Source organism: Halichoeres trimaculatus, unplaced genomic scaffold (assembly GCF_033239565.1).
Source record: "Halichoeres trimaculatus isolate MK-OKI-2021-1 unplaced genomic scaffold, fHalTri1.1 fHalTri1_scaffold_9, whole genome shotgun sequence".
Lineage (NCBI taxonomy): Eukaryota > Metazoa > Chordata > Actinopteri > Labriformes > Labridae > Halichoeres > Halichoeres trimaculatus.
The window spans coordinates 27,090,190-27,115,304 of NW_027437188.1; the positions used below are offsets into that span (position 1 = coordinate 27,090,190).

A 25,115-nucleotide genomic window follows, 5' to 3' on the forward strand; every position below is an offset into this window, starting at 1 on the left:
ATAAAAAAGAGGGGAGATTTTTTTTTCTCTCCTGATCATTTTCTTTCTGGCAGCACAGACATTAACATTACAAGTTAAACTATTGAATGTTAAAGGCTTGTTCTACGCCTTCCTGTGACATGTTAAAAAATTGACATGTTTCTCCGGTCCTGTGTTTTCAATTGGGCCTCTACTAGACAGTACATTTTCCCTCTTAGACAACATCCATGGATAGTTAACACGAAATAAATATGATATATTGTAAATATTGAAGACACTATCTTAATTAGGAACTAAAACACAATATAGAATATAGGCCAAACATTAAATAATTTGGGCAAACAATTGAACTGCAGTGTTTTATTGTAAGAAGACCAGGATGTAGAACTGAAACAGTCATTAGTCCTTATAGTCTGAACTACCAGGAGAAAACACAACACAAGGAGTCACATATTGGTGCCTAAAGCAAACATCATAATATCTGCTGCTTAGGTTTGTGTTCCTGTTTTCTTCCAGCTGTCTGCATTATTTTCAAAAGCTGCTTTCTGCCTTCAAACAGAAGGATACTGGCTGCCATGGCAGAATTTAAACTGTCCACTTCAGGAACGACGGGAATAAAAAGCCTGCAACCTGCTGTTTTCTCTGCCAACTGGACTGATTCAATACTCAGACCCTGTGTCTCTCCACCAATCACCAGTGCTGTGGGTCCCTGAGCCCAGCCCTCATGGTACAACTTTGCATCCACTCTCGGAAGAGACAATCCCTCGAAGTCAGAATCTGAATCAGAGTCAGAATCTGAGTCATAGTCCTCATAGCGTCTTTTATTTTGATTAGCTCTTGTGCTGACCCAGCCATAGTCTGCGGCCTTGGAAGGCTTGTGAGTCCCCCCTGGTTCAGATTTCTCTGTTTCTCCTCTTGTGTCAGTGCCGCAGCTGCTGTCAGCCACATGAACCTTCACAGGTTTAGGGAGGTGGTCTTCAACTTTATCCCAGCTCAGGTTTGGGTAGATGGGTAGGCGGAAATGGGAGCCCATGGCAGCACGCAGAACTTTAGGCTCCCAAGCATCAACACAGCCTATCAAAGGACAATTTCAGATTAAAGCAAGAAGTTAAGTCACTCTACATTTGCAGAGAAAATCAACTAATAACAGGAGCTTACCTTTAGTGAGCAGGACACTGTGGCAGCCTGCAGCAGCAGCACATCGCAATATAGTCCCAAGGTTGCCAGGGTCTCGGATATTGTCACAAATTAAGGACAGCGGCACTGAATGGCTTTTATTTGCAAAGTTCAACCGTGACGGGTCTGGGCGAGAAAATATGGCTGCAGAAGAAAAGCTGGATGTTAGCACTGACGTGGTATTGGTGCTTCATAAAAGAGTTCAAGAGAAAACAGGGTTCTCACCAATCACGCCTTGTGGGGCCACAAGGTCTGACCAGATCTTGATATCCTCAAACTTGACTTTGACCAGTGTGGCTCTTTTTAGCTTGTCTACAGGAAGCTCTCTGAGACGATCGACCGAACTAAAGAACACCATCTGTGGGTTGGCACCAGCGTCCAGGGCGTCACAGATCAGACGCCGGCCCTCAAGGAGGATTTTTCCCTGGTTCTCCCGAAATGTCCTGGAACGGGCAACACTAACTACCCTCCTGAGGGATTGGAGACAGAAAATGGAGAGGCATGAGAAGGATTACAAACAGTGTCTGAAAAAAGATGTAAATCAAAAAGACCCGAAAAGAGCATGGAAGCTCAGTTATTAATTGTGTAAAGTAACAACTTTATGCTGATATCTCTTATTAGTCCTGGGTCTTTCATTTTTCACTATGCAGCCACTGACTGATTTATGTGTTATGCTTTCTGTGGCTATCTCTCCAACTGAGATGTCAAGATTGTTATTATATTTTATTCATTTAATTATTTTTGGTACATTGCAATATCAAAAAGTAAAACAATCTTTTCATCATGATTAACAGTCATGATCAGTATCCACATCTGACATTTCACCTTCACGACCACTTACGCCAGTCTCCGATCTCCTGGGAAAGCCCTCTCAAAGCGTACTCCATCGATTGAATCCTTAGAAACAGCACCATGGGACGGTTTTATGCTCGACTGCACATTGCTCCTCGTCTCAACAAAGTCACTGTCTTGAAAGTATCTTGTTTTAGTTGTGACTTTTGCCTCCTTGACGTTTGGCTCAGCCGGTTGGAGCTTTGGTGGAGGCTTGATGATATTGTCCTTCTTGTCGTCTGGCGAAATCACTGCAACGGGTCTCCTCCGCAGTCCGCGGACATACCGTTTAGGTTCTACAACAATCCCCCCTGTTCCTTTGGCCAGAAATGTGTTTCGCTCCACGGAGACAAGTAGCATCACACTTCTCATGAACGCTGCCATGTTTGTCCTGTTTCTTCTTCTCTTGTTTTTTAATACAGTAGTGTGCTTACATGCCTACACACTTACCGCCACTGAGTTGTGCAGGTGGTTCTACATTTAAGTTTTGAAAATTAATTTAGCTGATTTTTTTAAGCTGTTACGTAAGAGTTGATGATTTTACGTAAAGTTGTTTAAAAACATAAAATATTACACTGTCAATAACCCCCCGCCTTCTCTTTATTCTTCTCTAAGGTTAATCACAACATCATACTTGGTGTATACCGCCACCTACTGTACCGGAGCATGTAACTTGTGATTTGTAGATTACATTCTTATCTGATTGGTTATATTCTTATTTAATAATCCAAGAGGAGAAAATTAACCATCATGTTGTGTCTCAGTCAAATTTTGCCAATTTGAAGGACCTCTTACGGCCCCATATGACCGTGTCCATGAGGAGGATACAACATAATTTAGTTAAACACTGACTAGGATTATTGGGAGATTGCCATGTGTAGTTTTGGGATCATTTCCTTTTGATGGAAAATATAATACAGTTGCTTTGTATGACTATAATCTATTAAAAAAAAAAAAAAAAGGTTTTAGCACAAATGTCCCTGGAAACTTTGACCCATAGTAGTCTGTGATAAACAATATGATTAGTATAATTTATCACTGACAAAAATTATCCAGAAATGTTGTTTCTTAGTACTCAGATTTAAGATGTTTAAACTTAAATCAATGAAACAAAGACCGAAAGATAAGATGGGTTCCAAACTTGTAATGATCGCAGGAACTTAAGATGATGGGAACAAATTTAACACAAGAGTTAATGTTAAATGTATCAGTATGAGCCTAATTACAATGGTCATTTTAAACACAGGGAACAAAAGTGTTTAGCATGAGATGAACACAACATTAGGGATAAGTAAATAAAGATAAAAGCTAAAATTCAAAAAAGCTGAAAAAGTCAATTAAAACATCAATATCAATCACAAAAAAACGTATTTTTATATTAGCAAATAGCTTGACGGGATTTTTCTAATCTAATTCACTTTCTTCCAGAAAAAAATGCGACAACCTTATAAAATTATCTCGTTTTGACGCATATCCCTTAACCCAATCGCCTCTGGAGTCTGTTTTATCAATATCACTAACGTCCTTTTTATTCTGGTTGATACCATGTACCTGAATTCTCAGGGGTGGATAACTTTTTTTTTTTTTTTACTATTTAATCTAATCAATTAAATATTTTACTCTGCATACATTGCTGTATAATAATCTAAACGATATTTTGATATTCCACAAATTGTTTAAATTGTAATTGCCTAAATTATTAATTTTGTCTGTGTCGTTATCCGACAATGGTTGATGCCATTACCGTCCTTTCCACTAATCGAGCACAGAGCAATCGACCATCTAGGACGCTCAATCGTTCCCCCAACACCAATCTGCTCCCCAAACATTAACATCTTTGTAGAAGTATGGCTCTGAGACGAGCTCTTCATTTCGTTTTCAAAGTTGGCGACAGAGCCAAAACCGCCACATTTTACCGAGATGTTCTGGGCATGAAGGTACTTTTTAAGAGGCTTCATTTTATTTCCAGATGTGACCAAGGCTGTTGTGAAACTTTGTGTGATAATCGGCTAATCACAGACTGTGTTGCACAACTGTTACGCTAACTGAACTGTTGTTCTTTGGTCAAACGAGTATTTTTATAATCGTGTTTTTTACAGTACAACCTAATGTTGCATTTTATTCTTATTTATTTGTAGATTCTACGCCATGAAGAATTCGAGGAAGGCTGCAAAGCGACGTGCAATGGGTATTTGCAAAACAATATTAACTTAATGAACTACCTACTGTATGCTGCTATGTGACATGTATACGTAAAGTTGCCTGTACAATGACCCATGCGTTTATTCTGTATCCGTTTAGCCCCTACGACGGGAAATGGAGCAAAACAATGGTTGGCTTTGGTCCAGAGGATGACCATTTTGTTGCTGAGCTGACATATAATTATGGGGTGGGAGAGTATCAGCTTGGCAATGACTTTTTGGTGGGTGAGAGTTCATTTTTAAACTGTACAAATGAAAGCAACATGTTGTGTGAGACACAACAGCCTTGGTGATATATATTATCATGCATTTTTTTATTATTACTGGTTATAGGGCCTCACACTGCAGTCCAGCAAAGCTGTGAGCAATGCTAAACGTCTGGGATGGCCCCTCACTGAGGTCGGTGAGGCTCTGTATCTGACCCAGGCTCCAGGAGGATATCCTTTCTACATTGTGGACAAAGAGCAGCCTGCCAGTGGTGGGTGTAACTAACTGCATTCATTAAAAAAAAAGTTCTCACCAAAGTGTATGCTGTCTCCAAATGGGAAATTTTACAAATGTTGCAGAAGTCTTCACCACAAAATAGAGCAGGAGTAGGACAAGATCTGTCTTCACTCACCCTATGTTGTAATGCATCTGTTAATGATCACCTGTAACTAACCTTTGAGCATTTTTTTAAAAGACCCTGTTCAGAAGGTTTGTCTTGGAGTGTCCGACCTCCAGAAATCAACACACTACTGGACCACCCTCTTGGGAATGAAGCTTATTGAAAAAAACGAGGACAAGAAAACAGTGCTTATAGGATTTGCAGACACTCAAGTGAGCCAAGTATCCAAATACAAATTCCTAGAATGTTTTTTTCTTTGTGGTTGGTGGAAAAACGTATGCATTCATTTTACTTTTTCTTATTACGCAGTGTAAACTAGAGCTTAAAGATATCTCGGGGATTGTGGATCATGGATCTGCATTTGGAAGAATAGCATTTGCATGCCCACGTGAGCAGGTATCATGATTTCTCTGCTCCATCCTCCATTAATGATAGAGAAAAAATATCAAAATGATCATAATTGACTCTTGATTATATTCCTCAGCTGCCTGACCTTGAAGCCTTGATGAAAAAGGAAGATCAGAAAATTCTTACTCCACTGGTCAGCCTGGACACTCCTGGAAAAGCCACAGTGGAAGTGGTTATTTTGGCTGACCCAGTGAGTGAATTGAAAATACACAGTGGCAAAATTAGATTAAATCATTTTCTGTTGCTGTGCAACATTAACTGTATAATGTTTATTATAGGATGGTCATGAAATTTGCTTTGTGGGAGATGAAGCTTTCAGACAGCTGTCCATGGTCGACCCTAAAGGAAATGAACTCCTTGACAAGGTCGGTGTAGGTCCTCTATTTTCCTCCCATTAAATATGCAACATATGCTTGGTATACACCATATCTGTTCTCTTTATGCTTTTATGCTTCCAGGCCATGGATGAAGATAAAAGTAACGAGTGGTTTGCTAAACACAACAAACAGAAGGCTGCTGCATGAAACGGTTCTCCATCACCTTCTCAGCCCTTTGAGATTAGCTAACACAAACTTTCGTGGTGGGACGACAACACTCTGTCGTCCCACCACTAGCTACCCTCTGTGCTTTTTGTGAAGCCAAGTCATGCTCATGCTTAATGCAATAGTACAAAAAGGCAAAATAATTTATGTGCATTAATTTGTAGTTTTTAAATTTATAGTTTGGCACAGGGATTTAAAATAATAACAGGAGTGTTGCAGTGCAGTATTGATGAGTGATAGCTTTAGTGGTGCAACAACCAATCAAATGACCAAAATCCAATCATATACAGAACGGAGTATATGGAGATGTAAGTGGTTGGTGCAGTTGCCAGGACACGCATGCTTGGGTTTGGACTCTGAAAATGTTGAAAAGCATTAAGATTTATGCAGCAGAACTATTCTAGTTATGTGATCATTTTGCACTACACTATCATTTGTAAAAGTTCATGTTGTTTATGATTTGGAAATAAATTTCTATTTCAATTTTTACCTTTGCCTAGTAGTTTCTGACTTTGTGTATGTATTTCAGGGATGTTTATGGAGTGAATTTATTTTTGAATGCATAGATATCACTGTGTGATAACAGATTAGAGATGCAGCCATTAGTGCTGTTTAAAACCCCCTTTAACACGTCCTCACTCAAAGTTTATCACTGTAATTCTGGATGTAGAAATTACATTATGGTTTTCTGAAAGGTTTTTGTTTGTTTTGTTTGGCAAATTTATATTTTTGTATCAGTAAGCATCTAAGATGTCAGATGAAAAGGAATTCTGCAATATCAAAATTGTCAGTTGTGGACAAGAAGAATGACATTTGGTCAAATTGGTTCAAGTTAGAATGATAGTTGTCCTTAGTGGTAAGTTATAGCCATTTTAGATATAGATTTTAGATAAAATGTATGTTGAGGTGGAGAAAAAAATTGTTCAAAGAGAAATTTAAGAGCAGATGGCAAAAACAAGAATCCAAACAACTCAACTTTGGGTTCATCTGTCCAAGGAAATCTTTGCCAGTAGAGGTGAAAAACATCCAGGTGGTTTTTTTTTTTGTTTGTTTTCTTTTTCTTTTTTTTTTTGACAGCAGGACAGGCTTTCTCATTTCGAAGTCATAGCCTAGTAGTTTACATACTTTTTTCACTCTTCACTGTGAATGTTTACATGGTGTGTTGAAAAAGAAAAAAAATGATGAAAATATTGTTTGTGTGATATGAGTTCAAGCAGACTGTTTTTTCTTTTTTGTGGCTCAGATGGAGACCAGAACACATTTTATGACTAATTTATGCTGAAATCCAGGTAATCCCAAGGGTTCACATAGTTTTTCTTCCAACTGTATGTGCGTTTAACTAATGTCTCGTAAAGACGAGGCAGAAATCCAACTATACTGGAAAGCCTTGTCATTTTTCCCGTGTATAGTGAGCTGTTGCCAGCTGAGCAAAGGGGAGTGTTTACTCTTGCCAGTGCAGTTAACTTTCAGATCAAAGTGTTTGCAGCGCGATGCAGTGCAGCGACAACCCAACACTGTGAATATGTCAGGGTAAGTAGGCTTGATCATTATCTAGTGTTGATAAGAACTCAAAACATTTGCTTTAGTTGTGTATATGAATGCTGAGTTGTGAACCAGTCTTGCAGCTATGCTAAGTTAGCAGTAGCGTTAGCACGCTAATGTGCTAGCTCAGATTTGCTACTGATTTTTTGGTGACGCGGCGGAGTGGCGTATTTAACTGTTTCATGTTTGAGTTAAAGACGCTCTCCGTTAACACACAGTTGTGGTTTCATTCAGAGAGGTTAGAAAATAAAGGAGAAGTTTGTGGTTTCACACACTGTGGAGTGACAACGTTTAGCTAGAAGCTATTTCATGTTCAGTTTATAACGTGAACCAAACTGTACCGAGCAGCGTAAGCACAACACAGGCAGCTGTCACCGTTTGACCAGAATACAAACTAAGCCCGTTTATTGCAAACATTCACAGTGATGGGCGAGTTTTAACCTGGCTGTTAAAGTGTGTAAACGTACGACTGAAGTACACCTCTTCTTCCTCACTGACAGCAGACAGAGGAGCGGGCAGACTCATGAACAACATTTGGGTGTGAACAACTTCTGGACAAAATGTCACTCCTTTTAATCTCCTGCCTTTCAATCCTTCTGATTGGCATTGTGCTGCTATGTGTCATTTTCAGGTAAGAAATGTGAATGCAAAATTAAACTGCAGGATGATGTGTATTCTGAGAGCAATTCCAGATTTGTGCACTTGTCTCTCCCTTGTAGGTGGCTCATATGCACCCTGGCTGTGCGGTTCTTCCAGACAGCACTGAACGCAGATCTCAAGATCAAATCAGTCGGGCTGTTTTCTGTCCAAGGAGTCAGTATCCAGTTTCACCCCCAGCATATGCTGGTAAGGCACACAGTGTTTACGTGACATTCATGCTATGTGCTTATCCAATGCAGCTGCTCCCATGTTGCTTTGGAAGTACAGTACTACAAGAACAACAAATAACAGTGACTCTTATTGACAGGAAATTGACAGGATATGGATTTCAAGTAAACTTCTCAACCAGGATTTGCCGTAAGTTGTCACATATTTTCACTATGAGATAAGATCCTTCAGCAAATCAATTATAGAGGCAACATTTTTTTATGGTTTAGTCATTTTAAACGGCCTCTCTGTGCATTTCATTTCAGGAGATACTTGGCATTATGTGTTGGTGAAACCAGAGTGAGGTTCGACTTACAAGCACCACTCAAACCTTTAGTGAAGAAGAGCAATGGAAAACAATCAGGAAAGATTTCCCTCAACCCCACAACACTGCGCTTTCTATCACAAGTACGAATCCCCTACTGTACATTCAACCTTTGCTATCTACACGGCAATATCTCACCTCCTGTCTTTTATTTTCTTCAGCTGCTGTCATTCCACATCAGCTCCATCAATGTGATGGTACTGAACCTCGCACTGTCAGAGTCTCTGTGGCACATGACCATTTCAGGCATCACCTTGTTACTTGACCACCAGAGTAAAAGGTATATAACACTTGACTCTGAAACCTTCATAGCCTGATTTAATAAGCTAAAGAGATCTGACCAAGAACCACCGTATCATTTTCTAACTCTAATCACAGGCTGGCATGGGACTTCTCTGTCGGGCAGTTAAGCAGTAAAGTGCTTAAAAGCAGTCAACTGGTGAGTTTCTTAAATCACTGAAAAGAACCTTGTGTTTTACTTAAAACATGTGACTAACACGCTCTCCATTGTAGGATATCTGTCTGGCTGAAGTGGCCCTGAGCCTGTTGCTGTCTGGAGATGTGAGCTTACCAGATATGAAACCAGGGTGTTTGTCCCTGAATGTGAGGACGCTCATCGCAGAGCTGCATGAGGGACTATTTCTCAGTCAGCTCCTGCTGCCACCTTCCCCCCAGAAGAATGTTAAAGATTCATCTGGTGAGCAAAGTGTCAAAATAATCATATCAGTTCCTCTTTTTTTTCCTGTGTGTGTCATAGTTTCTCACGGGATATGAAGTGACAGTCATTCATCATGGTTACTCTGGGGCAAATGTCATGTGGCAGCAAATCTACTCTTTGAGATGTTAGAAGTGTTTCTCACCTGCTCCTGGCTTCCCAGAAACCTTACATCAGTGATGATCTGATATTTTTAGCTGCTCTTCAATCCACCCAGACAAACAGGACAAGGTCAGAATGCAGAGCTTTGACCTAGGCTAGTGCATGAAAAGACAAATAAATACTGTCTCTGCAAAAATAAGACTAGAGCTCTATAAAGTATGAATAAAACTTATTAAAAAATGCTATTTTAGTCACTTTTTGCAGTTTTCAATTTCCTCTTTTATTGCAGTTTTATTTGATGATTATGCACTGAAAATCCAAAGGAATCTAAAGTTAACTTTATTCCATAACATTCACGAAAAAATGCAAGAACACAAGGAAACCACAATAGATTTCTAAAGTAATATTCTGATCATCACCTTTCCACTTATATTTCATCCATTTAAAATATATTTTTAGATACAAGGGATTAATACAAAGGGAAAAGTACTAAGGTGTTTTGTCCTATACACAGAATCATAGAGGTGTGAGTCACCCTATAAAAGCAATTACAAATGTAGGCGACATTGTTGAAGAATTATGCAGCTGAAAATACATTTTTACAAATGTTGATTTCTAGTGGTTTTCTCCATCAGTAAGTAAAGTTAAAATATTTTTTTTCCTTTTCAGATTATAAAAACATCGAGTTCATCCAGACTGAGACTGTTGAACGGTTTCATCAGCTGATCCCCCACAAGGTCGATGTGGAATTCGATAACACAAACGTAACTCTCTCCATGCACAGCCAGAAAAAGTGAGTCAGCATTTATCCACCTGTTTGTATTTTTTTGGTTTGCACAATCTGATCCCTGACTCATTGATTTAAACATTGTGTGCCTCTCTCTCCTGACCCTGCAGACACCTGAACTGGACCCTGAAGTCCTTGAAAGTTGGGTACAGACGCGATGACAAGCAGCTCCCTCTCAGAAGCTTCACTCCTGAGCTGAGCTTTCCCCAGAGCAGCCTGGAGCTCCAACTGGAGGGTGAGTGGACGGACAGCTGGGTGCCAGACGACTGCTGAGAGAGATGGAAGAAAGACAATAAAACACAAGTAACAAAGTCTTGTTTTTTATGTTTAATCATCAGATGGACTTCTCCTCTCACAAAGTCGGCAAAGAATCCTCTGTGTGAACACGCTGAAGACGACTCTGCAGGTGAGGAAGACTCCTCATGATCCTGTCAGAAGAAATTGACTCATTTTAACACTTTGACTTTTCTTCTATATTTAGGTTACATCCATGGACATCTCAGGGTCTCTCACAATCAACACCTGTATCATTCACTACCGTCACCAGGAGTTCTCCCATTGGCTAAATCTTTTTCCATGGGAACAGCTCATCCACAGGAAAGCAGCACATCGAAAAAGGCAAGTTAGGAGGGAAAAATGAAAGCTGTATGTCATTAACACACTTATCTGCCTGGGTATTAACCTCATCTTCTTCAACAAATCTCCACTGATCTAATAATCTAACATCTCCCACTTTCTTCTCTTTCTGATCCATGTTTGTGTTTGCTCATCATTCATTCTGTCTCGTTCCATCGCCTTATTACGTTGTAGTCCTTTAGATTATTTGCCCACCCTCCTTCCCCTCAGGCGCCTTCCTCATCTGGACGCCCCTGTGATGATAACCTCCTCTGTGTCGAACGTCAATGTGTCCGTTCAGCTGGGTGACACGACACCTTTTGCTCTTGGCTTCCTCTCTGCGAACACAGGTATTCTGTCACATGCAAACACACATGAGCGGAAAGGCAGGTGAATGTCAGATGATGTTTCTGTTGCTTCAGAAGGGCTTAAAGTTTAACTCCAACACCCTTTGCGAAGCTGTGTCTCTCAGGATTGCATAAAGATTTCCTTCAGAGAGCGCTTTTATATCAACATGTTAAAAGGTCTTTTGTCAGATGGCTCTTTAAGTGTTAAACATTACCTTATATTGCAGGTTTTCATGCTTGCTTTTCACTGTTTTCTGTTTCAGACACATTTTTCTTTAATTGAATGTTTTATGATGACTTTTACTGCTTGTATCTGTAGAATTGCAGCACCTCCTTGACATTAAAATCGACCCAGAGAGTGCAGAGTCCCAGAACGTGCACCAGCGAGCTGCACTATGTCTCGACAACTTCTGGTGGAGAGTGGGTCAGGGGTCTCATATCCAGCAAGCGCCCCACCCTCCTGGAAAACATGTGTGGGGAGAGGCGCTAATTTTAGACTCACTCACACTTCAGGTAAGAGCAACAAGGAAGCTTTTTTAAATGAAGTTAATTTCATGGAGAATGAACCTTTGGATTTCTTTTGACATTTTCATAATGCATGAATTAAATTGTCCTTTTTTTAATCTGTTTTGTATCTTTCTCTTTCATTCAGGGGAGCTACAACAGACCCCACCTGGAGTCAAGCAGCCAGGCTCCAAGTCTAAGCATCGAGTCTGCGCTGAAAGGGCTTCAAGTAGAGCTCTCTGAAACATGCGCACTGTGTCTGTCTCGCCTGCTGTCTCTCATCTATGTTCCTCGGGAGTCACGGATGTCAGAGGTGGCCTCTGTATCACCCTCTGATGATGATTCTGTGCAGCTCATCCCCTCCTCACAGCTACACCTGCTGTTTAAACTGGACTGCTGTTTGGAGGATGTCAACGTGTTCACGCTTTCTAATCTAGCAGGTGAGGGTTTTTATTCAATTTTTTACATTTTTTCTTACCAAAATAGCTCTGAGTTTTTATTTTTGTGTCTTTTCCAAAGTTGCATGTTCATACATACCAACTTTTTGTTTTGTTTTGTTTTATTTCCAGGAGCTGTGTCTGTGCGCATGGACTCTGTCAGAGTCTTGAGCTCTGCAGAGAGCTCCACGGTTTCTCTTTACGGTGTCAGCCTATCAGTGATCAAATCTGTCACAGAGAACATGGAAATGTGCCGCCCTGCCTCTCAGAGCCAAAATCCTTTGCTCAGACTCACCGTGATAGCCTTTAGTTACCACATCACCACCCACACCTTACAGGTAAACATGCCTGTCAGTGTGCTGTCTCCAAACACAACACATCACAGTGTCAATGTTAATATTTTGTTTCTCAATTAGGTTCAATGTGAAGAGGAGCTCGCAGTCGAGTGGACGCCTCCAGACCACATGGTGTTATATCAGCACATGACTGAGGCTCAGGCATGTTGGCACATGCTTCGTGGAGAGAGAGCAGCACAGAGTCCAGTCACACCAACAGAGCCAGAGACCGTTCCCAGCCACAGCAGAGGTCTGCATGTGCGTGTCGATCTGGGCTGCACTCGCCTCACAGCCCACGTTAGCGAACAGAACTACATCCTCCTGCACACAGAAGCTCTCTCCCTCTCCAAGCACGGCGCCACCATGCACATACGCTCCCCCTCTGTGATCTTCAACTTTGACGGCAACAACATCGTCTCCTTTCAAAGTTTGGATGTAGAAACGCACGCGGATCTGACTGAAATGCAGCTGCACAGAGACACCTTCCCCTTCCTCACCACTTCTCACAACAGAGTCTGGGTCCTCTCGTGTCCCTCTATGTCGGTCGAGTTCCCCTACCAGTACGATTTTTCCAACACCTTTGACATGGCTATAAGCGTGCAGAAGTGGTTGAAGACTCTGCATCGCTCCCAGAGCCAGGACGCCACAGAGCAACGACTGCCTCCTGACCTGGTGTTCAAAATCAGCCAGTTCTCCTTCGTCTTTCTGGACGACGTCTTTGAAATCAAGCTAAGAGATAACTATGAGTTAATGAAGGATGAGAGCAAGGAAAGTGCAAAGCGTCTGCAGCTCCTGGATAAAAAGGTGGCGGATTTGCGTAAACAGCACGGGGAGCTTCTTCCCGCAAGGAAAATTGAAGAGCTGTACAGTTCACTGGAGAAGAAGCACATTGAGATCTACATTCAGCGTTCTCGACGCCTCTACGCCAACACACCCATGAGGAAGTCTCTGCTGACGTGGACTGTGTCTGATCTGGAGCTGGTGGCCCTGGCTGATCACTCTCTTCACGGGCCAGAGAGAGTGAGGGAGCAGCTGAGGGACATAGACGGAGTTAGTCCCTTCCCCAGAGACGGACTCCCTCTGGTGGTTCAGTGGTGCCGTGCTGTTAAGTTTAAACTGGCTGCTTTTTTGGGTAAATTGATCAAAATTTGCATAATTTGCAAAAATGAAAGGGGACAGAGACGTCAATCTTCTCTCTCTCTTTGTTGTCTTAGTGAGAATCAGGGATTACCCGCGCTACCTGTTTGAGATCCGTGACTGGGACCTGTCAGGGCGTCTGATCGGGACCGAGCAGGATGGACAGACCAGGGCTCATCGCAAAGAGACCGTCCCACTGGGGCCACCGTGGGGAGACGTGACAGTGCACAGGAATATACCGCCACTCAAGTTCTACTATGATTTTAAATGTGAGTTATGGGAAAGATTTTAGAAATTCTTAGAGAACAGTCTTGGGTTATTTCCCAGGGGTAAGCTCAGGTCTGACCACTCACAGCTGAAAAAGCAAACTTTAGGCCTCTTCAGAGACAAAGATAGAGAGAAATCATGCGTTAGTGTGTGATGGTGAATACAGATTTTTTTTTTAACAAGGTCCAGGGACAAAGCCAGTCTTTCCTCTTTCAAGCTCTAACATTTGTAATCTGTGCTGTCCATCCCTGCAGCAAACATCTCTCTGTACACTATCGTATGGGGGCCATGTTGGGACCCTGCCTGGACTCTGATTGGCCAGTCTGTTGACCTGCTGACCAAACCTACAGCCGACCCTTCACCTGCTCTGGCGTGGTGGGACAAGAGTCGTCTTCTTCTTCATGGTCGCTGGATGATGGACATCGAGCAGGCCAATCTTCATCAGCTGGCTACAGAGGTGAAAAAAACAAAGTGCTGCTGAGAATCCCCCCTGGGGACTGATTTAAGACTCTTTGTTTTAGATCAGTGGATGTTTGTTATCGTCATACACTTTAATGTTTCAGCATGAAGGTCCTGGTCAACAATTTTGCTGTAATGTCATTTACATTTAGAGATTGTGAATCTCGTGTTTCTCTAGGACCCATACAACACCACAGAAAACCTGCACTGGGAGTGGAGTCGGCTCAGTTTTGACTGGAACCCTGGCCAGTTTGTGTTCAAAGGAGATTTGGACGTTAACGTCAGAACAGCCTCAAAGTAAGTTTCTTTAGAAGTGGTGAGGTGAGAGGTGAATCTGTCTTTATTTCTAACTGTTCAGTAACACAAGCTGCTTTTTTTCTATCCCAGGTATGATGATATCTGTTTTCTACACCTGCCCAATCTGTGTATGACCCTTGACCTCCAGTGGCTTTGCCATGGAAACCCCCATGACCATCATGCTGTGATGCTCTGCTGTGCGGAAAGCGTTGCAGAACTGACTTCAGGACAACCTCATGACTCCTACAGAGCGTTTCGCTCTGAAAACCTCAACCTCTCCATCACCATGGACCTTAACCAGCACTGTGGCTCAGGTATGTGCAGCTCTGTTAGATATTCAGTCAAGTTAAAAACATTCAGGAGTGGAAAAAGTAGTGTTACATATGAATTCAGTTTCAGGCAATTCAGTGATGTTTTCCATTTAGAAGCCCCCCAGCCGCGAATCCTGTTGTACAGCAGCACTCTACGCTGGATGCAGAACTTTTGGGCCACCTGGACGGGTGTTTCTCGACCAATCTGCAGAGGCAAGCTGTTCCACAGCCTCAGGCCTGTGCGCAAGAAGCTGGGTCAGCACTACAAACAGATGTCTTACACAGCTGCCTTCCCACAACTACAAGTGAGTGTTTTTCTGGGCTGCCAACCAGTAACAGTCTCCTAAAGAAACGACTTTAAAGAAAAAATGTAGCCACTTCAACAAATCATTCATTTTTTTTCTAAAAAACTGATGCGTAAAATGTACATATTTTGTGTTTTAGGTGCATTATTGGGCCTCCTTCGCCCAGCAGAGAGGCATCCAGGTAGAGTGCAACAAAGGGCATGTCTTCACCCGAGGAGCACAAAGACTTATTCCACAGGGTACGTGGGTTAACCTGAAGAGAAACTCCCTTAAACATTTTTTACTGTAGCTTTCTTTAATGTATGTCTGTGTTTTTGTTTCTTAGCCGGCACTGTGATGAGGAGGCTGATCTCTGAATGGAACGTCACTCAGATGGTAAGCGAGCTCTCTCAAGTGACTGTGCACCTGATGGCCTCCACCTGGGACGAGACGGCTGACCACCAGATCAACGCCCAGGTGAAGAAAACTCACCTGCTCAGCTTGTCCTCCCTGAGCTACCAGAGACAGAGCAACCGCATGGAAGAGGTATCTATCACCCTGGTTCAGGTTTAATCTTCCTTTTCTTCTGCTGTTGCTTTCATAATTGAGCTGTTTTTGAATTTCATCCAACAGGAGGTGAACCAGAAGGATGAAACCAACGCTTCTTACACTCACAAACTGCGGCTGGTGGACCTGCGTGCATCTTGGACCACCACCAACAGGAACATAGCCTTTGGGCTGTACGATGGGTATAAAAAAGCATCTGTGCTGAAGAGAAATCTCTCCACTGAAGCTCTGAAAGGTCTGAGGATCGACACACAGCTGCAGACCAAGAAGCTGAAACGCTCTCCTTCCAACTACTCGCCCACCACAGCTCCAACTACACCGGTCATGCCCACACTCAGTAGAGCAGAAAAAAGTCACAATGAAGGTGAGGAAACCGCTCAGTAAGAAAAGAGAAGCAGCCAAGACTTAGAAAAATGTATAACCTTCTTGTTCTTTGCTTTGTAGGGACATCAATGCTCCAGAAACTGATTGAGGAAACGGATAAGTTTGTGGTGTTTTCAGAAGAGGATTCTGGTGTTAGTGACCAGCTGTGTGGGATTGCAGCCTGTCAGACTGATGACGTCTACAACCGCAACTGGTTCATCGAGTTGGTCAACTGTCAGGTGCCTTAAAATTAGCATTTATGTTTTTTTCATTCACTGTAAAAAGGAGGATTGCATGAAAGAAAGGATCGATCAATGAAGAAAAGTGAGAATCTCTGACTCTGATGGTTTGGGATTCCCAGCAGTTGTAATCTTCTACTCTGCTTTAAACAGATGATGCTGCGTGGCACAGAGACAGCAGGCTGCGTGTTGGTGTCTGCAGCAAAGGCTCAGCTGCTCCAGTGTGAGCATCACCCAGCCTGGTACAACGACACCCTGAAGCAGAAAACTACCTGGACCTGTTTGCTGGATGGCATGCAGTACTTCGCCACCATGGAGCCCAACCCGTCTGAGCAGGAGGACAGGCAGCTGTGGCTGGAGGTATGAGCAGTTCAGCCAGTGTCTCCTTTATACACTGCAAAAAACTGAAATCTTATCAAGTGTTTTTGTCTTTTTTTAAGTAAAAATTGTCTCATTACACTCGATATGAGCCACTTTCAACTTATCAATCCAGAAAAATGTCTTGTTTCAAGTTATCAGAGTACAAAAATGAGGTTTGAATCGCTTTTAACCAGTAAAAAAATCTGCCAATGGAACAAGAAAAAATTGCTTGAAAATTTCAGTGAGACTAGAACAGTGTCTTAAGTAACTTTTCTCTTGTTCCATTGGCAGATTTTTTTACTGGTCATGAGCAATTCAGACCTCATTTTTGTCCTTAAATAACTTTAAACAAGACATTTTTCTGGATTGGTCATGTGAATTTGGCTCATATTGAGTCTAAAAAGGAATTTTTAACTGAAAATAAGACAAAAACACTTGATAAGATTTCAGTTTTTGCAGTGTAAGAGGATGGTTGAAAACAGTGAAGTCCTTAAAAGCTGTGATATGTAACGTCCAGGGAAGAGTTTTTTTTCTACTTTTAGTTAGATTAAAGGCTGTTGCACTTATCAAAGAAGCCCAGCTGCACAGCCTGTATGATTTTAACATCTTTGATACAAAATCGGAAAATTCTTCTATTTCAACACTTTTTTTATTTTAAAAAAAACCCTACTGTGCAGTGACAACACACAGTGAAAGCCTGATTCATACTTCTGTATCAAATCAACGGGGCAGAGGTCTGAGTAGCCCTTTTTTGTCACAGAAGTCTGAGAGCTACTCTAGAAGACTTTTGTTTTGATGCCCTGCTTATATTACAGCTTGGTAGTTTTTATTTTGAATGACTCAGGAAGCCTTGAACCTCTTAATCTGCAGAAAAAGTCCTTTAAAGAGGGTGACTCTCCATTATTTAACAGGTTTAGACATCATGCTCTCTTACACACATTCTTACTGTGTTTTTCAGCCCGATTTTTTGTTGCTGTGGGAAAATGAAGAGAGAAACTGCTTTGTAGCGTTCCTTTTAAAAGCCCCACAACTGTCTCTTTTCCTGCCTCCTCTTTAGTTTTTGTATTTGACATAGTTCACTTTTTTATGAATAAAGTTTGTACTATCAATGTTGAATACATACGTAACCTGACATAGACGTCCTCCAAAATTTAACAAAACATTGAGGACCACAAGCCATGTGAGTCCGTGCTTTCTATATTTACAGTGCATGGCAGGAATCTGTTTTGGAGGAGTACAGCTAAGAATCAACACAGAAGTATAAACCAGGTTTAAGGTTTATAGCCAAATATCTGTTAGGGGGAAGATGTTGTTCCTTTAAATCTACCCCCTGACTTGTTCATTGTTTTGTATTCAGGTGAAAAACATCGAGGAACACAGACAGCGTAACCTGGACTCAGTGCTGGAGCTGATGGAGAGCGGTCAGGCTGTGGGAGGAATGGTTAGCACCACTACAGGTATAATGAAATTTATATTCATAGAGGGATTCATTACTCATGTAGGGATTCATAAGTTCATAACCCTTTCCTTGTCTGTAGACTGGAACCTGCCGGCCCAGGTGAACGAGACTCAGCAGGTTCAGCGTATCATCTCACGTTGTAGCTGTCGGATGCACTACATCAGTTACAGTCATGACATCAACCCAGAGCTGGCCACGCAGATCAAACCACCAGAGCTGAGGAATAACCACGAGAAAGAGGACCTGCTGAAGAAACAGGCTGGTATGTGTAAAGAAGAAACAACCTGGGTTCTTGCATCAAAGTCACCACATGTGATCTTGAAATTCTTTGTTGTATTAATAAAACAGGAGCTGTGGACACCTTCACCCTCATCCACCACGATCTCGAGATCTCCACCAACCCTGTGCAGTACGCAATGATCCTGGACATCGTCAACAATCTGCTGCTTCACGTGGAGCCCAGACGCAAAGTAGGCTGAAGAATCACCTGCTCAGAGTTTACACAGCAGTTTCCTGACCACTGTTTCATTTCGACTTATTCTGTTCTTTAATCATCTGCACTCTTTGTTTCTACAGGAGCACAGTGAGAAAAAGCAGCGTGTGCGTTTCCAGTTGGAGATTTCAAGTAACCCCGAGGAGCAGCGCAGCAGCATCCTGCACCTCCAGGAGGCGGTTCGGCAGCACCTCGCACAGATCAGACGCCTTGAAAAACAGATTTACTCCAACATCAGAGTGAGTCCCATACCGTCCTACCAAAGGTTTTAGGCTTGGGTGAAGATTTAAAATGAAATGAGCTGGTTAGATGTCTATTACTTAATCATCCCACTTTGGATCCTCAGTTTTCTCTCCTGATCATCTTGCAGGCCTTACCTGAGGAACTCAGCGGAGACGAACTGATGGAGATCAACACAAGACTGCAGAACCAGCTCAATCAGGAGAAGAATGACATGCAGATGAAGAGCGAAGAGCTTAACATCCTCATCAGGTCTCACATCAAGTCTCCCATCACACCCATCACTGAAAGGATGTGACACAAAGGTAAATTTATTCTGTTTTCTTCTCTTTCAGATGTTTTAAGGACTTCCAGCTGCAGCGTGCTAACAAACTGGAGCTACGAAAGCCTCCAGAGGATGTGAGCGTGGTGAGGAGGACAGAGATCTACTTCGCTCAGGCTCGCTGGTGTTTGACTGAAGAGGACGGACAGCTTGGGATTGCAGAGCTGGAACTGCAGAGGTTCATGTACAGTAAGGTGAGGAATACAAGAGACTGGAGTTGACTGAATCAGCTATCCTCTCATTTATCCTCCACCTCTTTCTAAACTGCTCATTAACACACTCATTAGAGCTCATTTTTACATGTTTGAGTCAAATGAGCTTAAATGGAGGGATATTCCTGTTCCTGTTCGTATTTTGCATGGGTTTTGAATTGTTTTTTAATATCAAGTATAGTTTTCTATTAATAAACAGGTGTGTGGGAGGGGACATCAGTCCTTGGGGTTAATTTGTAACCTTTTGTCATTATGTCATGTTTGTCTTTTAACCACTACTGGATGCCTTGAATTTCCCTCGGGATAAATAAAGTATCTATCTAGCTATTTAGCTATCTAGCAATCTAAGTAGCTAGTGATCTAAGTAGCTAGCTATCTAGCTATGTATGTAATTACAACAAAAAAACATGTTTTTTGGAGTAATATAGATTCAATACTGCACTTTTCTTCCTGCAGCTGAACAAATCTGATGACACAGCAGAGCATCTCTTGGAGTTAGGTTGGTTCACGATGAACAATCTGCTTCCCAATGCAGCGTACAAGGTATGTCTGACTTTGTTTTTCAAATGTTGCTTCTTTTTTTGTTTCCAGTCACCAAAAGAAAAAGCCACAAAAGCTAATTTTAAAAGCCTCACTAGCTTAACTTTAGCCTTATTATTAAACTACAAAATGCAATGAGAGCCTTGGTAATAACAATGTGCCTGTTTCCTTCTGTGCAGCGTGTGAGGGTATGTACAGCACTGGTACAATGATGAGACTCGATGTTTGTGTTGACTTCATCTTTGTTCATCTTAATGTTATCACTCATCAGCTCCAACAGAGTTTCATACTCAGTGTTGCATGAAAGCTCGAGGTCTCGCTGATGCATGAGTGACCAAAGACTCATTACAAGTTCACTTCAAGTCCAGTGTGGGGGATTTGTCCAGCAAAACAGCAGATTGTCGCGAAAGGAGCATATTTTGAGCCAGTTTTCTGTTTCTCTTTTCTGAGCTACTAAAGGAACATGAAAATGGTTCATGACAATCCAAATGATCTTTCACACTGGTTGTGTTGGTGTCATCCATACTGCCATCATACCATCCAGCGTTTCCAAGCACAGGCAGTTCAAATCAACATCATTGTAAAACACTGTTTAAAATAACTGTTAAAATTGATGTTATCTTCTCCTGCAGGTTGTACTTCGTCCTCAGAGTGCCTGTCAGTCAGGACGCCAGTTTGCTCTGCGTATCTTCAGTAAAGTGCGCCCTCCTGTGGGGGGAATCTCTGTGAAGGAACACTTTGAGGTAAGCATGATCACAAGCAGCTTCAGTGACCACACCTTTCACATGTTTGAGGATTTCATGATGTCACATTTCACTTCTCAGGTGAACGTGGTGCCTCTCACCATCCAGCTCATGTACCAGTTCTTCAAGAGGATGATGGGCTTCTTCTTCCCGGGTAGAAATGTGGAGGAAGAGGAGGTGACTGATGAGGAGGATAAGTTCAGGCTGGTGACCACAGGTGGGTTCATGTCAGCCTCTAATCTCTTGTCTGTTATCTACTGAATAACCCATGACGGTGTGATGTCATCTGTCTGAGCTATTATAAGGCCCTGCTGCTCTGCATATGACCTTGAGCTGTGTGTGGTGGTGATTTGGGCCTCAATGGGAGTATAAGGTGTTGGGTGCAGAGTCACCCAGAGGCCACAGCACCAATGCTGATCCTGTCTGTGTCACAGGTATCCCTGTCAAGCCTCGGCAGTTGTCAGAGGACACCATGGGTGCTCTAGGCCCCAGCAAAGGTGTCGCCCAGGGGCTGAACCGCACTGCAGGGGTCAGGAGGTCATTCAGGAAACCTCCAGAGGTATATTTGTTTGGATTGATCACTCTCAGATGTGAAGAATGAATAAAATAATGATGATAATTTTCTCCCTCCTCCAGCATCCTGTGGATGACATCGATAAAATGAAGGAGCGAGCCGCGATGAACAACTCCTTCATCTACATCAAGATTCCTCAAGTGCCGCTCTGTGTCAGCTATAAGGTGGGTTACTCAGAGCTATGTTTTGCATCATGCTGCAGTATCCCGATGTTCCTCTTTAATGTGCTTTTTTCATCATAAGCATTAAGTCATAATGAACACATTATCTCATCTCACCTTTGGAAACTCTGGGGAAACTCCTCTTAATCTCATCATGTGAAAGGTGAAATCTGGATCTTAGCTCTCTGAGTTGGAGCAAAATCTTAAGACTGGGAGAAAATGCAAAAAGAAAAAAGTAGCAAGAGACAAAAAAACATAGTGTAAGTAATTTATTGAAAACAGCATTTAGAGTCAAAAAGGCTGAGCATGTGAATGTTTCTCCTCATATATCAAATACCTGAATCAAGGTGTTTCCAAACTTTTTCCAAAGAGGGTTATATTTGATTTTGTGAAAATGACTAAAGGCCCGCAGCTCTTACTAAAATATTAATAAACTTTTCCAATGACATATGAAAGCTGTCTTTGCTAACTATTTCTTGTAGATTTCTGTCAAAAATCTGTCACCTATTGTTCTCAAAAAAACTTGTTTCATCATTACAGACTTATGGAATCAAACTTCACCTGTTATTTTCTTGATACCAGATGATAATTGGTCAGATTTCTGCTGTTAAATGTGCTGCATAAACATCAGCAAACTCTGCTTCTGACTAAGGAAAAAAAAAATTACCATTAAAGGGCGAGATGGGGAGGATAAGGCAGGATCAGAAAAAAATATTTATCATGACCTTGAGCTATCATGATGTTATGTAGACTCTGACCCACAGACAACATTATTAGCTCAAAATATTATATTTTCATATCTTACATCTGAACTGGTTTTCTGCACCATTTCATAACTTTAATCTTGTCTTGTACCCTCTAATGTTTTTTTTAGATTCTTGATGTTCATGAAGCACATTTTCACATCATGATAAAGACATTCATTTACACTCATCAGCTGTAAGTTGTTGAGTTTCTGCAAAATGTTCAGAGCTTTAGCTTTATATCAGGTATCAAATTTATACAACAGACTAAGAGGAGTTCATTGAGACATTGCTAGATGAACCGAGAGCCGAGTATAAATAAAGCTCCCTACTAGCTCTGGCTAACTTGACTGAGTGCTGGATGGAGGGACTCTGCTATGCTGAGCAGCTTGGCTTTACATGGTGAATTAGTAGTTAACACTGTAGTTTTAGCAGACGTCGCAATACTTGTGAGACTGTGATATTTGCATGCTTGTTCTGACATGCACTGTGAACCTGGACCACAATAATGCTGCGGTAATAACATAGTGACGAACTGACGGTAGAGGCGATCTTTAGACTACACTTTCAGCATGATGGATAAAACAGACAGAGAAAAGTGAAGGAGCAGGATGGAGCCCTGTTATAGAAATAGTTTATTGGTGAAGTCTGCCTATATTTCCATTTATAAACTATACATGTTACAGTAGCGGTTTGACTCACCACACTGAAGCGTCCTGAGGTGATCTGTGTTGAGGTGGATTTTCTTCCTCCTGAGCTGCAGAACCGTCCGGGTCTGACTCGGGGTCCAATACAAAAGGACGTATCCTACACTCTGCCATTTTATTATTGCTATCAATGCCTTACGGTGAAGTTTTGGCAAACAGCAAACTCGCTCTGTCTGCTCCATTCAATATGGCGATTTTGTAAATACTGCCATGCCGCAAAAACCGCCCCCTGGCTCTACCCCCTTCGCCCCTCTGATAGAACTGACCAATCAGAGCACAAAGGGCTGTGACGTTGCGAGGTTACTGGAGGTCATTCTCAAAACGGAGCGTTTCGATGAGATCTTCAGACTGGCCTAAAATGAGGATATTGAGAACGCTATTGTGGGGCAATGTAGGAACTAAATGACTTGTACTGAGGGCAGAAATGCTTTACAGGCATCCTGGTCTGGCTTAGTGAAAAGGAGAAACAAGCATGATATGTCCCCTTTAACAACTTGTGAAATGAAATATGGGGGTCATATGAAAATTGACCCAAGGGCCTGACTCTGGTCGTGCCTGGCCTTGATGTTTATCCGCTGGTTTGAAATGGGAGTTTGTTTTCAGGTACAGCTTGTAGCTGTTAAACTGTATTAAAAGGCTCTTTTTTGCTGGTTGTCACATGAAGTTGCTGCTGTCCGATTGTTTCATTATGTCAACAGTGAAATCAAAACATCATGTAACATGTGTCCCTTCATACAACCCCTCATCCTTCAGGGAGAGAAGAGTAGTGTGGACTGGAAGGACCTGAACCTGGTTCTGCCCTGCTTGGAGTACCACAACAACACCTGGACCTGGCTGGACTTTGCCATGGCTGTTAAAAGGGACAGTCGGAAAGCACTTGTAGCACAGGTACCCAAAATTCATGACTTTGACTCCTTAATATCTGTAACTTCATTACTCAAACCTCAAACGTTGTTATATATGAATCATTTATATTAACACCCTTTGCTACTTTAAGTTCCCCTCCTGTTGATGTGCTTTTGTTACCTCTATCAAGCCTGACTCAGAGCAGAAGTTGCAGACATTTTCTTTAAAATGGAGACATTCTGATCCTCAATCCCACTCTCTCCTCCTCAGATGATAAAAGAGAAGCTGCGTCTGAAGCCAGCCTCGGGCTCAGACCTGCGAGGGAAGACGTCTGAGGGGAAGTCGGACAACAGCCTGCAGCAACAGGAGGAGGATGAGAAGGCGCGTCTCCTCATAGGCCTAAGCTCGGCTGACAAGAGCTCCAGTAAGAAGAGCATCTTCAGCCGACGAAAGTAGAACAAACGACACAGGCGCACTGTATGACGCTGCCTGAATTGAGATGTTGTGAGATCCAGATTTTGTGATTCTCAGAGAAAAGTTGAGTATTTTAAATTGTTTCGGGGCATACTCTACTGTATTATACAAGCCTGCTGAATTTAAAGGAGCATTCTGAAGTTTTGCGCTTAAAAAATGTTCCTGATGTGTCTCAGACTTCTGTAAACAGCTCCAGGATCACCACAGGGTGCCATTTTGACCAAATCTACATACATGTACACTTTATTTGAGTGCCATTTCAATTTCACTCTTTCAGATTGAGCGCTTCTGTTGCATTGAATGTAGCAAGGAAGATTAACAGTGCGTAGCTAGCACTTCACTGTCAGTTACTGTTTCCTCTGCTCCTCGTGATCAGACTGACGGCACCTTCTTCCTGCTGGCTCAGGAACTCTGCCTGTCTAACCGGTAAAAGCCTCCAACACATAGACTCCATTAGAGCACCTTTAATGCTTCAAAATGCTATAAATAGATATATCAGATGTTTTATCAAGCGGATCAATGGCTGTATGACTGTCTGTGTGACAGGAAGGCCTTCACCTACTCATGATGCTATTTTATATTTTACCTGGAAATGCCTCACCCCAGTGCAATATATCAAAAACAGAGCAACAGACGTGTTAATTTTATGTTCATCGTGGCAAAAGCAGCTAATCGCAGAGTGTATGTTTTGTAATTTTAATACTAAAGCACTTTTTTATGCAAAGTATTTTGATATTTTTTGAAACCACTGCTGTTTTCCTTGTATAACTGTGCTGCTCAGCCTGTTATTTCAGCCACATTTCTATCAAGAAGAAAAAGCCCAGAACATTTCAAACAAACTGATCATATCGGTAAAAGAATGTGTAGTCACATTTCTATCAGCTTTGTTAAAGTCTTATTGTTTCTGTGTCAATAAAAAGTCTAAGTCTCAGTTTGGTGTTTTGGTTTGTGTGAGAAGCAGGAACAGGGGTTGATTGATCGTTAATGTGACAGCTCC

The 25,115-nt window shown here is 41.9% G+C and overlaps 3 protein-coding genes across 8 annotated transcripts; 2 read left to right on the forward strand and 1 right to left on the reverse strand.

Annotated features, from left to right (window-relative positions):
- Window positions 1-324: 324 nt before the first annotated feature.
- On the reverse strand, window positions 325-2,604 carry mrm3a (mitochondrial rRNA methyltransferase 3a). Its single transcript, XM_074679595.1, has 4 exons — window positions 1,997-2,604; window positions 1,381-1,625; window positions 1,138-1,299; window positions 325-1,053 (listed from the first exon to the last, which is right to left on the reverse strand). Exons 1-4 carry the CDS (start codon window positions 2,368-2,370, stop codon window positions 452-454), a joined length of 1,383 nt encoding a protein of 460 aa, XP_074535696.1. The 5' UTR covers window positions 2,371-2,604; the 3' UTR covers window positions 325-451.
- Window positions 2,605-3,750: 1,146 nt separating this feature from the next.
- glod4 (glyoxalase domain containing 4) lies at window positions 3,751-5,779 on the forward strand. The gene is made up of 9 exons (XM_074679688.1): window positions 3,751-3,923; window positions 4,125-4,174; window positions 4,288-4,408; window positions 4,521-4,665; window positions 4,870-5,006; window positions 5,104-5,190; window positions 5,279-5,392; window positions 5,481-5,567; window positions 5,661-5,779. The coding sequence occupies exons 1-9, from the start codon at window positions 3,834-3,836 to the stop codon at window positions 5,724-5,726; spliced, it is 897 nt and encodes a 298-aa protein (XP_074535789.1). The 5' UTR covers window positions 3,751-3,833; the 3' UTR covers window positions 5,727-5,779.
- Window positions 5,780-6,954: 1,175 nt separating this feature from the next.
- On the forward strand, window positions 6,955-25,037 carry LOC141797713 (bridge-like lipid transfer protein family member 2). Of its 6 annotated transcripts, none has more exons than XM_074679353.1 (41): window positions 6,955-7,033; window positions 7,154-7,274; window positions 7,787-7,917; window positions 8,006-8,132; window positions 8,254-8,303; window positions 8,420-8,561; window positions 8,640-8,758; window positions 8,857-8,917; window positions 8,992-9,175; window positions 9,965-10,088; window positions 10,193-10,317; window positions 10,421-10,488; window positions 10,564-10,700; window positions 10,893-11,047; window positions 11,364-11,557; window positions 11,697-11,988; window positions 12,118-12,323; window positions 12,402-13,452; window positions 13,535-13,726; window positions 13,979-14,181; window positions 14,362-14,480; window positions 14,571-14,794; window positions 14,906-15,096; window positions 15,236-15,335; window positions 15,422-15,621; window positions 15,709-16,006; window positions 16,087-16,244; window positions 16,398-16,604; window positions 17,962-18,061; window positions 18,143-18,325; window positions 18,412-18,533; window positions 18,640-18,795; window positions 18,927-19,048; window positions 19,132-19,312; window positions 19,787-19,873; window positions 20,503-20,613; window positions 20,695-20,830; window positions 21,048-21,172; window positions 21,250-21,351; window positions 23,552-23,686; window positions 23,915-25,037. In XM_074679353.1, exons 3-41 carry the CDS (start codon window positions 7,847-7,849, stop codon window positions 24,098-24,100), a joined length of 6,744 nt encoding a protein of 2,247 aa, XP_074535454.1. In that variant the 5' UTR covers window positions 6,955-7,033; window positions 7,154-7,274; window positions 7,787-7,846; the 3' UTR covers window positions 24,101-25,037. The 6 variants fall into 6 exon arrangements, with proteins under 6 accessions (XP_074535454.1, XP_074535457.1, XP_074535458.1 ...); XM_074679356.1 differs by having other exon boundaries at window positions 14,909-15,096; XM_074679357.1 differs by having other exon boundaries at window positions 10,929-11,047.
- The last annotated feature ends 78 nt before the right edge of the window (window positions 25,038-25,115 follow it).

Bases quoted from the DNA above. Each gene is read 5' to 3' on its own strand.
- mrm3a (XM_074679595.1), bottom strand. From the start codon at position 2,370: ATGGCAGCGTTCATGAGAAGTGTGATGCTACTTGTCTCCGTGGAGCGA. The intron at 1,300-1,380 runs GTGAGAACCCTG...TTTCTTCTGCAG, and splicing joins GGCCCCACAAGGCGTGATTG to CCATATTTTCTCGCCCAGAC. The intron at 1,054-1,137 runs GTAAGCTCCTGT...GTCCTTTGATAG, and splicing joins CAGTGTCCTGCTCACTAAAG to GCTGTGTTGATGCTTGGGAG.
- glod4 (XM_074679688.1), top strand. From the start codon at position 3,834: ATGGCTCTGAGACGAGCTCTTCATTTCGTTTTCAAAGTTGGCGACAGA. The intron at 3,924-4,124 runs GTACTTTTTAAG...ATTTATTTGTAG, and splicing joins GAGATGTTCTGGGCATGAAG to ATTCTACGCCATGAAGAATT. The intron at 4,175-4,287 runs GTATTTGCAAAA...GTATCCGTTTAG, and splicing joins TGCAAAGCGACGTGCAATGG to CCCCTACGACGGGAAATGGA.
- LOC141797713 (XM_074679353.1), top strand. From the start codon at position 7,847: ATGTCACTCCTTTTAATCTCCTGCCTTTCAATCCTTCTGATTGGCATT. The intron at 16,605-17,961 runs GTATGAGCAGTT...TTTTGTATTCAG, and splicing joins ACAGGCAGCTGTGGCTGGAG to GTGAAAAACATCGAGGAACA. The intron at 19,874-20,502 runs GTATGTCTGACT...CTTCTCCTGCAG, and splicing joins TTCCCAATGCAGCGTACAAG to GTTGTACTTCGTCCTCAGAG.